General features: G+C 35.7%; 1 protein-coding gene across 5 annotated transcripts in view; it reads right to left on the bottom strand.

Moving 5' to 3' along the window:
- PACRG (parkin coregulated) overlaps nucleotides 1-14,453 on the bottom strand; it is a 253,865-nt gene that overhangs the window by 92,548 nt on the left and 146,864 nt on the right. For 4 of the 5 annotated variants that reach the window (XM_075748552.1, XM_075748553.1, XM_075748554.1 and 1 more), the window contains exon 5: nucleotides 7,957-8,106. The exons of the other annotated variant lie outside the window; for it this stretch is intronic. In XM_075748552.1, the coding sequence (XP_075604667.1) occupies nucleotides 7,957-8,106 (150 nt within the window). The remainder of the gene's footprint in view (nucleotides 1-7,956; nucleotides 8,107-14,453) is intronic. 5 annotated transcript variants of the gene reach the window in all.

Raw genomic sequence — 14,453 nt, 5'->3', positions numbered from 1 at the left:
TTACAAATGTTTACACTGAAACACAGGAAGAATTTGATGTTTCCACTAATTTACTCGTCCCTGAATTTCCTGTGAATTCAGAAGTCTTAAGTCTCACCTCCAATAGACAACCCTCCTTTCCTTGGGTCAACATACTAAAAAAAATTAAAAACTGAAAAAGGAAAAAGAAAATACTGGATGCATGTCACCCTCTGACATGGGAAGGTTTTCATTTTTCTTTTATCAAGGATTCAAGATGCTGAATAATTAGACTATTAACACACTAAAAGTAAGTGTAAGTGTTAATAACATCAATTTAATCACTGCTGAGTCAGTTTTATTTTACACAGACTGATGCTGTATTTTCAGCTAAGAAATTAGATAGTAATTAGAAATTACCCAGCAATTACGATCTCAGTGTGATAATTCTCTAAATGTGTTATAAAGTACCTGACAGGGTTTTGATTATATATTAAAAGTTTACTATATCATCAGCTTAAAATCACAAGCTTTGTATTAAAGATAGATACTAAAGTAAAAAATGTGCTGATAAAGGTGGGTCTTGGTAACTTCTAATTTCCATACTTCAGGACTCCAGTAGGTTTTTCTGTAACTCCATATGCAAGAATTGTCATTGAAACAAGTAGGGATTGGCCAGTGTGCAACAAAATATGTGAGACAACGGCTGTCAACTGTTGAGGATCACTTTCCTGCTAGTCCATATTCAATTACTATATGGAACATTATTTTGGGAGAGTTTTGCTTTCAAGATGAGATTTTTGACAAAAAACCAAAACATTTTTAAAAAATACCTTTTAAAAGACCATCAGCTGTTCGCATAGAAGCAAAATGTTTTGATATTCTTAAAAACATTCAAGTATATTTGCTAAATAAATAGTCTTTATAATTCATAGGAAGCCTGTTGAAATGATATCATTAATTACACTTGGGAATGACAAAAATATGTTTTGCTTCTCACCAGTATGCTAATAACTTCTTTGAGTGCAATCAATTTATACTTATATGTTTAAAAAGGTGATTTACCAGCACAAGAGATTCCATTTTGGGAAAACAACAATATTTTTCATTAAATCTTGATGAATCAGAACATTCTGAATCCTCTTGTGCTAAAGGTGTATATCAAAAAATAGAAAATGTATCAAAACTGATTTGTTCACTCAGATCTGTATTGTCATGGTGGCCTTAATCCTTTGAAGTGTGTATCCTTAAAGCCATTTCAGAATCTTTGTTTTTTAATTGCAGAAATCATAACTAATTTCAGAAAATGGAATTCAAAGAAAGCTTGGAAATAATGAAAAAACTTGCAAAATATGCATAGGAATATGAGAAAGAAATGTCACAATGAAGCATGGGAAGAGTTTGAAAACTAGATTTAGTACACAGTTTATGTTACTGATCTGATATGACTAGTGTACTAACATGCCTTATTTTAGCAATAACCTTATGGTATTAGGTGATTTTTATCCAAATCTCAACCATGAATCAATTAATTTTGTGGGAATCTCCATTTTCTGTTTAAAAAAAAAAAAAAAACAACAAAAACTGCATCTAATCTTCTTAGTTGCAGGGGAATCCTGAGAAAAGTTGCCTGAGAATAGTCTCAAATCTCAAAGTTCAGAGAAGAAATGAAGAGAACCTCAAATACATTACTTTATAAAAGCTGATGTTCAAGCTATCAGGTTTTTTAATATCTGAAACATGATTTCTGACCACAGAGTTGGCAAACTGTAAAGCACTTTAGAGCAAGACTGACATTCTTTGCGAAAGGATTTTTGGATTCCCCAGTGGAAGGAGCAAACAGTTGAAATGTTCTGGGCAAGAGATTTTCTTTAGAGCATAGTCTATCACATTAAAAGATAATTGCTGCTTCTTACTAATAACCATGAACCACTCTGAGGAACATCACTGCCTCTAGAATACACAAGCAGTTCTGAAAATACTCCAACTCCAATACAGGGAACACTTTTACCTGCAGGCACAGTCTCTTGCTTCTGCAATTAAACACTTAAGTTGTGCTTCTTCCTTTAGAGTCTCATGTAGTACTATTGTATTTTGTAAAATAGGGTTCTCCAAAGTATGTGAAGTACCTTTCAGACAAGAGAATGTTTTTTTCCCGAGTGAAGTTCAGGTGCTGTAAAGCATGCAGTATAATTCTGCTTTGTGGCTTCACACTTCGGTGAATGCTATGATTCAGCTACATCAGGTATTCTCAGTCATATATCTACAATTTTATTTTAAAGGACTGACTAGATAGATAGAGACTGTCAGAAGTTTATGTTAGCTTCAAGTTACTGATAGTGTCAAAGCATTTTTATTGCAGCCAAAAGAAACTGGGGCTCCAGTCTACCCTGTTCCCGCTGTTTGCCTTACAGTGACGGAATCAAGTCACAGACAAAATTACCATGGTGAAGGACCTTCCATAGTGCAATGCCACCCCATATGTCTCTTGTCTGAGGCACGTAAATCCTAATAATATTTTGTTTTTGTCTATACTACATTATTTTATCTGCAAAGCTGCTCTTGATCACTACTGAACAACATAAATTGATGACATGAAAATATTTTTATGTCCATGAATTGATGTAGTACAGCTGTTAAGACTGCTTAGATTTGACAGCATAAAATAATTGTTAAATTAAATGAATTAAATTTTCATTTATCAGTCAGGTAAACAAGAGAAATTTACTGTTCATAACTGTCTAATCTTTTTAATAAACAAGTTTCTGTTTCAGACAGTATTCTGGTATACATACACTCTAATAATACATTCCACACTCTGAAGATTCCCCTTTTTTCCCTGTTATTTTTGTCTTCTGCCTGCTTTCCTAAAATAACAAACTTATTCTATTTGTTCTTAAATTATATATAACTCAGATAACTCACAGATTTATAAAAGACAGCTTAGAAAATAAGACATCCCAAAAGAAAAGTTTTTGTGATGCAAAAAAAGAATATTTCTGTTTGAGTCTATACATATTTTTCTTTCCTCTTCACAAGATTGAAATGATTTTCATAAGAGTGCATTTAACTTACACATTTAAGTGAAGACTACAGTGGCATTACAGGGTTCATGATAGATTTAGTAAGCATTATCATGACATTTTTTGTTTCTTATATTATATAGTAGCACATTTGCATAACAGTCCGTATGTTGGGGAGCTTGCTTAGAGACTGCTCGTCCCCTCTCAGTCTGCAGAGATTAGACAAACAGCTTCTACATGTCAGGAGTATTGCCCAATCACTGGCACAAATTCATGTTCCCTTCTCTTGCTCTCCTGCCAGACTCCTTATGACTCTAACAGTTTCAACAGAAAGCTTCAACACTTTTTTAGAGCACACCATGGCCAGTTGTGAGGATGCTCTCATTGTCCCCACCAATAAAAGGACACTGGTGGGAGCATCACCAACAATAGAACTCTGCTCTTCTATGTCTTAATGCTCTGCAACAGAGCACTCGGGAACCCAGGTGGAAAGAAATGTCTACTGCAGGTCAGGGCCTTAAGCTCCAGAGAGGGCACCAATTCAAATATGCTTTGTGCACCAAAAAGCCCCTTGCTCACTACCAAGACTCTTTCGAAGTTCATTGAGCTCTCTCCTCTGGCTTTCAGACAGATTATCTTTGGAGCCTTGGATCTTTTCCCTGGCATTGGTAACTTCAGTAGTATTGATTTATTTTTACCTGTATCTTACGACATGGTTTAGATTTTTTCAATAATTAAAACTTTTAATTTATTTTTCATCAATACTCTCCTTTTTTTTTTTTTTAATTTACAAAAATTACCAATAGCAAAATCATCTGTATATAAGAAATATGAATGGATAGAAAATGGCAGAATTTGCCCATATCCAACCAATAGACCTTCTCCATTTCTGTAATTCCAGAGATCCAAATTACAGAACATATGCCTGGCAATCACCTACCTGAATTATGTCTATATTTTGTGCCCCACAAACTCTAATGATAAAATATATTTGGCATACCTTAATTTGTTGGCTAACAGCAAGTCCATTTATACTATGGGTTCTCACAGACTGCCATAAAATTACAGAGAATTCAGAAAACAAAATAAAAATTATTTCTTTGACATATGAAACTACAAGAAAAATGTACTTCACTAAAAGGCATTATGCAGAAGAAGTCAATAGACACTTTGTGAATTATTGACTAAAAATCTTTTAATAAAAATTTCTATTATGGGTGCTAAAATTTTAAAATTAAATACCTAGATTATCTTCTGTTTCAAAAGGTCAGTAGTCCTTTATCATTTTTGTTGGTATTATAGAGTTATCAAGACAACATATCATTATGAAGACACACATTTCTAGAGACAAGCATGTTTGAGAGACATCATAAGATAGGCAAAGACATCAGTATCAGAACCTGATAATTTACAAAAAGGGCTGTGTTTACAAAATAATGACAGGGTGATTTGGAGATAACAGAAGAAGAAAAAAAAGGAGATGTCAAAAGTGCAATGAAAAAGCAAAGGAACATATGAGAAACTGTGTTTATGTGAATAATCAATATTCTGTATAAAATTAAAAAGAATGCATTAATAACTCTGGATAAAGGAACATTTGAGGCTAGTTAAGAAGCAGTTTGCCAACAGGCTTATTAGGAGCAAGGAGATATCTTTAAGTACCAAAGACATCAGATCCCAGAAAAGAGGATTTACATAGTTCAGAGTCTCCCCAGCTAATCCAGTAAAAATCTGCAGTGGGAATGAGAGTCAGTGGCACTACATGGCTGCCTACAAGGCTACCTCCTTTTTTATCACAGAATGCCCCTTGAAGGCAATGGCAGCTGAACAACACTGTTGCTCACTGTGAAACTGTAGCCTCGGTGGTGGGAACAGCTGGGAATTTGGAAAGAATTGCTTAGACTTAAGTGGGACAGAACTGAGAGCTCCTCAAACTATTGTTATATTCTGAGCTTGGGTAACACTGGGAACTCTGAACAATGATTTACCAATTTTGTTGGCTGAAGAAGAACTCAAGAGATAAGCACGTGACAAGCAGAAGCTAAGACTACATTCTGTATCTGTTTTATTAAATACCTGTTTCTGATATCCTAACCTGAAGATCTTGCCAATACAAGTTTTTTACTGTCTTACTTAAAAGCCTGTCTAATATTGTGAGATGAATCATGATTTAGACAAATCATAGGTATGTAGTATGTATAAAATTTCTGAGGAACCTATATTCCAGAACATTTTTAAACTCAATGGGAATTGAGTATTTTTTGCAAGTCTGCTAGGGACAAGTGTAGGAAGAACATAAAGATGGATGGTTTAGATAATAGCAAATGCCCATCTAGTCCAGAAGCACATCTCTCAAAAAGAGATGACTAGGCCATGTGAATGTAGGACAAACATTTATGGTACTTCACCTAATACTTTCTCAGCTTCCACCATTTTGTGGTTTAGGAATGCCAGGAGCCAGAGGTCATCCATGTGTTACTAAACAAGCAATAGATTCTTTTTTATTACATTTTTGAGCCTCCACTGAACCCATGTAAAATTTTGGTATCCAAAGAATTTGGGATTATGAATTCCAGAGCTTCACATCTCACACACTGCATGAAGAATCACTTTGGTTGATTTGTTCTGAACTGGTCACAATGTAACTTGACCTTAAGGTAAATTGACCTTAATGCCTTATTAGTACTTTTTTTTTTTTTTTTTTTAAATCTTCTCCTGACTATAAGCTTGTTTAGTGTCGAAGTGGTATCCACAAATGCTGAATTTGGGAAAGAGTTCCTTTCAGCAGAAAGATACTGATCTAGCAAGGTGGCAATGACTAAAACATGGCTTCTTCCAGCTATCTTAATTCTGGACGAACTTCCATACTGTCAGACTTAGTAGACTGCAATTCACACATCTCCTGGAAGATGTACCGCAGTTCCTCCTTTCTCAAGCTATACATAAAAGAAGGAAGAAGAGTGTACACTCACTCACCCCGTCTTCCACCTGTATGAACAAGCAGTGGAGAAAATAGCCTGGATCAGTATCTACACCTTCCTTATAACCAGGAGCAAACACCTGCACTTGAGTTGCCTATTAAGCATATGGGAGATAGAAAGGAGAAAGAAAGGACCACACATGTTCTGTCAATCATCAGTGAAGGAAGTAAGAAATATAAGCTTTTTGAGGCAGGGGGAGACAGAGGAAAGAATCCTTCCCTATCACCCGCATGCAACTACTGAATAAGTTTCAAGTGCTAGGCCTTGCAAATTGTATCCATTTCATTGCTGGTAATACTGAACTTCCAAAACCTTTATTCCTAAAAAAGTAATGCTTTAATAAAAGGCATTATTTTTGAACTATTACTTTTCATTTCTTATTGGTTTTTTAGTTCTTAAACTGCAAATATCAAGATTTAGTGCAGTTTGATATAGGCACAAATTCACATAGCACAGATGTCATGCAAATATGTTGAAAATATGCTTTATTTTCCTCACAATACAATAAAAACTTAGGATATACTTAGAATGTGTTTAATGCCTTGTTAAGCTATGTACCTAGTTACACATGAGCTTTCCCTATTATTTGTCTGAAATCACTGCAGAAAAGCCTAGTCAAGAGAATTTATGGGCTACTTCAGGCTGAAATTTGAAAAAAAAAAAGGATGTATTGTATATTCATTAATCAACGAGAGTCCTTTTTTCAGGGTTTTTTTGTGCCAGATACTGAAATTGGAACTGTTAAGGGGAAATCTTCTAATTCATAAGGAGCCCTATTGAAATTACTGAAGTTCAACCCACGGATTTTATTCATAACTTTTCATCCCACACCTTTTAGAAAGCCACAGTTGTCATCTGAACCACATTGCATTTGTGAGATTCTGTATGTTACTGCAAGTCTCTCACGAAGTAAAACAGAGTCAAAGACATATATGTATTGAAAGGGTTCTAAAATCTAAATCTCATTTGAGTCTCCAAGTCAGTCTTTGGACAGGCAGCTTTCAATCTGACGTGAATCTTATACTGACTAAAGAGCAAGTATAAGATAATACATTCTGTAGTAATGCAAACAGAAAGTATAATAGGAAGCGGTCCTGTAGATAACTATTAAAATGCCATGAATTTAATGAAAAACCTCTTTTGCAAGATTGTGAGGAATTAACTTCTTTTGATCTATATGGCTGCATATCAATAACAGAAACTTTAAAGTCAGTAACTTGGTAGATAATTGAACAGATAAGTATGGATAGATTTACTACAGAAAAATATTTTAGTTTGGCAAAAGCGAGATACATCATGTTGATTTCAGCTGGTCCCTACGGTGTAAATGCATTCACAGTATACGGTACTCACAGTACCAAGACTGAAACTGGCAATAGAGGCTTGCACTACAAAGAAAACAACATACTCAACTGTAGATACAAATTAGTTCTAAATTTCTCTATAATAAAACCTGCTAAGTGAGCAGTAATAACTTCAAACTTCACTGTTTTGCTAGATGTTATATAACTTGAGATTTTTCTGCAACAAGGAGTTCTCTTGACCCTTAAATTAATTAGTTTGATTGCTACTTTTATTTTTATTCTTTCCTAAGCCTGCTGGTAGCAGTGAATTGCTTGTGGAGAACACAGAATGGAATAAAAAGGCTGGACTGAACTAATGTGTTGGAGGGAGGAAAAAACCTTTGCAATTTATTAATGTATTCAAAAGACTGTTACAAAACTTTACAATTTAATTATTGGAAGATTATAGAACTGCTTCAGTGCTTCTGTACTGCGTTAAATAAACTGTACGTGCAAGGAGTAATAAATGAAATTGTTAATTTCAGTGCATCCTTAGGGAATAGTAAGAGGGGGTTTTCCATTATTTAGAGCTCCAAATGGATTTGAGTTTATATACAGTAATAAATCTTAACTACATTGTTAATTAACCCTGCCTCAAGCCCCTTTTTACCTTAGGAGTTGAAAGACACAGTGTCTGTGAGGATAACTCACCATTCATATTCTTAAAGATGTTTAGGACTGGGAGGATTTGACGATAATAGGGCACCAAGGCCTCCCCCACCATGTCAGCTGAGACCACCAGGTGCTGGAGGACTTTCAGCGTGATGCAGATGACCTGCCGGTTACGAAGGCTCAGTGCATCTGTGATGTAGAAGGAACAACAGGCAGAAAGCAGAATTAATTTCTAAAATGTAGAGGGAGGGGGAGGAGTCCTCTAATGGACAAATTTAATTAAACTGTACTCTGCTGGGGATTGTAAGTGGGCCTTTATTAGCCCAGCTTTGAAAGATCCCAAAGATGGATTGCAGTCCTGATGTTATAAAACACTGCCTTGTCTGATTGTTATTTGTTCGCACAATTTGTGCTGACTCTTCAGTAACCCAAAGAATGCAGCTCATTATTCCCTCATGCTGTCTGTGTAGTGCTGGCGTGGTCCAAACAAATAAAAAAAAAGGTTCAGTAAGTACCATTTGGGGCCAATGGAACCGTACAACTGCAAGACAACCTGTAAAGGTTGACAACAGATACATTCTAGTGCAACAATTAGTGTTTGTATGTTTGTCCTCATTTATTTCACGATCATTTTATTCATTCAGCTAACAATTCCTACTATTCTGAGAATCAGTACAATGAAGCAAATGTTTATAGGAAAAAAAAATCCACAAAAAACCCTTGTAGGCTTTTTTAAAAGACAAACATTCTAGGGAAAAAAAAAGATTTTGTCTTGCGTACTTAGATTTTTCTCTTAGCTTTCAGTGTCATGCTTCTAATCTTATGACACCAAGACATTTCATAAATACCTTTTGTTTCTCTTCTCTTTTGATTTTACTAAAAGCAAGTACTTTGCATTCTCTTTTGTAATTAAAAATGAGTCATGCTTGAAATACATATATTTTTTTTCTTGCAAAATCCCTCTAGTTATAAAACCTCCTCTGAAATCATGCAGCTGGAAGTAGTTGTCAAATTTGGTATGCTATTATATATTGGTCTAATTCTCCGGTGTTCTGCCCACTTACATAGACATTTACATCATTGCACTGGGAAAGTAAAAACTGTAAATGATAAGTTCATATTCAATGCTATATGTTTTATAACCACAGAAATATATAAATATGTGATTCAACATAACATAAAGTAAGCATAAATACTTGGAAAAAATTATAGTAAAGAATACACCGAAATTTGAAGAGGAGTTACTAATGACTTCTTTGAGAACTGCCTTTTCACACTGAAGCAATGGGATTCAGTATTTCTGGCACTACGTTTTGTCAATGCAGAGGAATGCTGTTTCAGAGGAAATGAAGTAGTATTCTCACACAGGAGCAATGTCAGTTTTTCCATCTCTTTAAGCAAATGTGCCCCACCCCCTCTGCTTCTTATCGCATGCCTGCCGAGTGTTAAAAATAAGAGCTAGAGCTCCAAAGCAAGGGCAAGGCAGATTGGTTGTGTGAATGTGTAGAGACAACTCTGGAAAATCAGCTGGTAAGTAACTTCCCTTCATGCCTCTTTGCATACTAAAACTCCTGTTGAACAACAGAGTTAGAGAGCCCAAGGTGTAAAGGTACTATAGTGCACCACAGGGTGATTCCAAGTTAAAGAAGTGTTGTTAAATGAAAACACAGAGTGAATTCCATACTTATTTGCCAGTGCCTACTGTAGTCATCAGGCTACACCTAATTTCGTATTGTCTTCGAGCACATTAATGTGTGGACAGCAGGTCCATTAATGCAGCACGCTCACACTAAGTTCCAGCAAAGAGGTTGGCTATTCCAAATTATGCTTTCATGGGTAGATGTTCTAAGGCTGTTTTAGTAAAGAGACCCCCAAGATACAATTTTAAAGATTAGGTTCAAATCCTAGGCAGGAAAATATTCTCTTACAGAGGAACAGGCATTAATCATTTTCTTAAAGGAGTAACTGGAAGAGGAAGCTCTGGGGTTCCAACGCACAGGTGTATTCATGACTAATTTGTCATACACAGAAATAGTAGCTAAATGAACTAATAGGGAAATTATCATTAACACTTGTAATTTTCAGTACAATAATTATTAGTTATTCATACAAACATGAATGAATATTTGCATTCATTTGTGTGAATTAATTCATACAAACATGAATAAAATTAATTATACATACAAACACTAATAATTAACTTAAGGGACATAAAAATTAATCAACGATAGAAATCGCAGCTTCTTAACCATTAACCAACAAATTGTACCCACTTCCAGAAATAGTTCTTCCTAACTGTAGAAGCTGTCCTAGAGGATGAAGGCCTTATTTTTAGGCATGCAGAGGGTGTCACGTAAGTGGAAATGGCTGTCCAACCACCCCTAGGAAGAACTTTTTTCTGCAGATGGTGGCTCCCAAAGGTTTTCACAGTTTCCTGCTTTCAGAGTTCTGTCTTGTGCAAAGACAACCCTGATTTGAGTGGAAGCCAAGACTGTCCTGGTAAAGATTAATTCCTTAATAAAATCAAGAGTGTGTATTATGACAGAGAAGGTGTTCCAATGCGTGCAGCAAACCAAATGCATACTGAATCCAGAAGAATGTTTTCAAAGAACAGGTCATCACAGAATATGTCATGCAAATTTCCTTACATCTGAGTTGTGCTGTAGGGGTGCTTGCTGGAACTTTAAGCAGTAATACTAGCACTTGTTTCATCTGCATGCTAGAAAATCAACTGGATACTTGTCCCACCTCACTCAAAACAGGGCCATCCCATCCTCCATTTGACATGCAAAACAAAAGACAGAATTTGGATCAAGATTTTGAGTGCCAAAGTGATGGATATGGTAGAATCAAACAGCCTGCAGAATTTCAGCCTGAAACCCTTAAAATTGCAGAAATCTGCAGTGTATGTTTGGAAAACACTTGTAAATATCAGAAGAAAGATCAAATTGACTGCAGAACTGTTGTTATTATTATTAAATATTTGGACTGTGGTATGCATAGCAGTCAACCAGCTCCTGGCTTAATTATATTAGGCACTGTATAAACATTTAATTAGAGACAGTCCCTGCCCCAAGGATACATCAGTTTCTAACATATGTTTATCTTTTAAAAATCTGGTAATTATTTTCTGTGTACTACCATCACTGCAGACCATTCTCCCACATGAATCAAAGGAAGAAATGCAGTATATGAAATAAGTACATTTCAACATTTTGAAAAATGTCAGTGATATCCAGGGGTTAACTGAAGTGCAAGTCCTAGTATCCTCATACAGGAATAAAGCAGACCATTTAAAACTCTTAGTACAGTGTAGCTACATATCCCTACAGAAGGAAACATGCATAATAACCAAAGTATTCCAATTTGAAAGCATGCTAGGCTGTGGCCTCTCAACCTAGAAGTTTCCTGTAAGATGTGGATCTTCACAATAACAGCAAAGTGAATGACCAGTTTGCTTCTCAGTTAAAGATACCTTTCCGCTCCCTAAAGGGTTTTTAGAGGACTTACTTACTTCTCTCAATGGTATTTATTTCCCTTTTGGTCATCTAGTATACGTGCTATATATTGTACAATTCTCTTAAGTAGCAACTTTTAAAAAACCCCAACAAACCAACAACCCAATAAATTGACTCTATTGCTTGGTAGTTCTGATGTTTTCTCCTTTAATGATATATAAACTTGACAATTTTGCTTGTGATGAGCATACACACTTCCAGGAGATCCACTAGCTTAAATAATTGCTCAGTGCAAGTATAGAATCATAGAATCATAGAATGGTTTGGGTTGGAAGGGACCTCAAAGATCATCTAGTTCCAACCCCCCTGCCATGGGCAGGAACACCCTCCACTAGACCAGGTTGCCCAAAGCCTCATCCAACCTGGCCTTGAACACTGCCAGGGATGGGGGCAGCCACAACTTCTCTGGGCAACCTGCTCAGTGCCTCACCACTCTAACAGCAAAGAATTTCTTCCTAACATCTAATCTAAATCGACCCTCCTTCAGCTTAAACCCATTACCCCTTGTCCTGTCACTCCATGCCCTTGTAAAAAGTCCCTCTCCAGCTTCCCTGTAGGCCCCTTCAGGTACTGGAAGGCTGCTGTAAGGTCTCCCTGGAGCCGCCTTTTCTCCAGGCTGAACAACCCCAACTCTCTCAGCCTGTCCTCATAGGAGAGGTGCATATAATAATAAGTATTTTATATATATTATATAATACATATACATATTATATATATTATGTATTATATATTATATATAAGTATATAATGAAGCATTTGCTTCAAACATATTTTGTACTGCTAAAGAATTTTCCAAACAAGTATTTTCTGTAGTTATCATAACTTTCTTAAATAAAAGAGAATTTTTAAATGTTAGTAGGTTAAATATATGGTGTAAAAGCTCAGTATCTGAGTCAGCTCTGTGTTTCTACCATTCAAAGTCACAGTAACAGATAATCACAAAATTTGAAAGCATATTTGAAACACTGAACATTTGGGGGATGGAGGTTTTTCACAGTGCTATTTATTAAAGCTTGTTAGCAATGAGCTGATGTACAATATCGACTCATTGACAGCTTCAGCAATTTTTTTCATTAAATTTTATTGTCAATTGATACAAATTTAAAATTTTCTTTTGTTAATTTCCTCTAAGTGCAGAGACTTTTCTTAAGATGTATGCTACTTTTTTGCTTATCCATTTAGAAAGAAGCAGTTTACATATGAAGCAATAGGAATTTTTATTTCCTATTTTTTATTTCCTTGAGTAACACTTCTAACATCTCAAAGAAAAAGACCTAGAAGCTATGTAAGTTGGGGTTTTTTTATTTTTATGTTTTATTTTTATGTGGCAGTTTGGAAAATCCTATCTCAGTCTCAGATGTTGCCTATGATAGAAGCCACAGTTCTCATCTTTGGGATTGACACATTTTATAAGCCAGGAAACATGACAGCATTTCTCCCAGTATATGGTGGATCTTTTCCATGACACAATGTATTTTCACAGAAGAGATCGCATCAGAATGTTCTTCCCCAGATAGCACATTGATAGCCTAAACTTTACAGAATCAAATCAGATTCCCCAAACTTCCATCTTCTCTCTAAATATTAAAGTTTAGATTTTGGTAGTTATATCTGAAGTTATGTTGATAATTTAATTCCCTTTAATTTGCACTGGCCTTTAATTATATTCAACCCCTTTTTCAAATACACCTGTGAATCTATGTTTAGAAATGCACTGACAGTTTCCACTTTCTATTTGGGTCTTAAAACCAAAGATTAAAATCAATTTAGTTTGCATTCATATCTCCCCCCCCCCCCCCCCCCCCCCCAATTGGTAAACAAGGCACCTGTTTTAGAAAATTCTTTGCCTGAAGCAGAACAAGACACATAGAGCAGGTCTCCTGCAGGGCAACAAGCACTCAGGATAAAGATGCTTCGATTGTTGTAATCTACTTAATCTTGCTGATCAAGGGCTTCTTTTCTTAAATTCACAGAGCCAGGTTTAAATAACTGCTAACATGAAGTGTTCTCAAAATGCAATTGATTAAAATGGACATACTTTTCTTGCAGAGAATTTTGTCCAAACCTTTCAAAAAGTGTAATACTTAACTACCTGAACTTCTATAATAGAAGTATTATGCTAATTTTACAAAACAGTAATGAAGGCTGTTACAAAACTGTGTTTCAATCAAGAGTGAATAAAAACCAGAATAACAACCTTGTGTTCTGTGCTTTTCAAAAGTCAGGTAAGATCCACATCCAATTTACAATATAGGTGTACAGCTATTTCTCCCAGGACAACTGAAGGAGTGATGCATTGCAGCGAGGTCATGGGAAGGACGAATAGGGGGCAAGGCATGAAAACCTTAGGCCAATTTTGTCATCAAAGACTTCGTCCTGTAAAGCCAAAGCCTAAGGTGCAGAAAAGGCTAAGATCCATAACTGAATCATTGACGCTTGCAAGAAACATGATCTAGCAGAATACTGAGAGAAAGTCAGTGGCTTTTTTTTCAGCTTTAGTTGTGCTTGTGATTGTAGTCTTTTACTAGATCAGCACCTATAAAACTTGAATTCTATTAACATTTGCAGCCCTTGTTTAATTAACTAGTATAAAGAATACCCTGAGAATAGAGTCCCAAAAACCTTCTCAGTGGCTATGCCAGTTGCCAAAGTTTCCACCCATTCCTAGATGTACATTCCTTCCCCTGTGCTGCCTCAAGCTACTAAACTGCACCAACCCTCTCAATGAAAACAGCTTTGTTGTTAATGAAATGTGACACCATTTTTAAAAATGATTTCAGGAAAGATCTGGGAAACCAAAGACCAGTAATATTGGCATCTGTACTGTAGAAATTAATATAGTGTTCTAAATGTATTGTAGGCCCTTGAAGAAGAAGAATGTGGACAAGAAAAGCCCGATAATATGGTTTTCTTAGACTTCCGTATTTGATAAGCCTAACTGAAGGCTTTTGAAACACTTAACTGCCATGGTGTCCATATAAATAAATAATTGTTGAGAGATAGGAAATGAAGGCAACA

Source organism: Balearica regulorum, chromosome 3 (assembly GCF_011004875.1).
Source record: "Balearica regulorum gibbericeps isolate bBalReg1 chromosome 3, bBalReg1.pri, whole genome shotgun sequence".
In the NCBI taxonomy this organism is placed as follows: Eukaryota; Metazoa; Chordata; class Aves; order Gruiformes; family Gruidae; genus Balearica; species Balearica regulorum.
The sequence above is the reverse complement of the archived record's forward strand: the minus strand, read 5'-3'. Positions and strand labels throughout refer to the sequence as shown.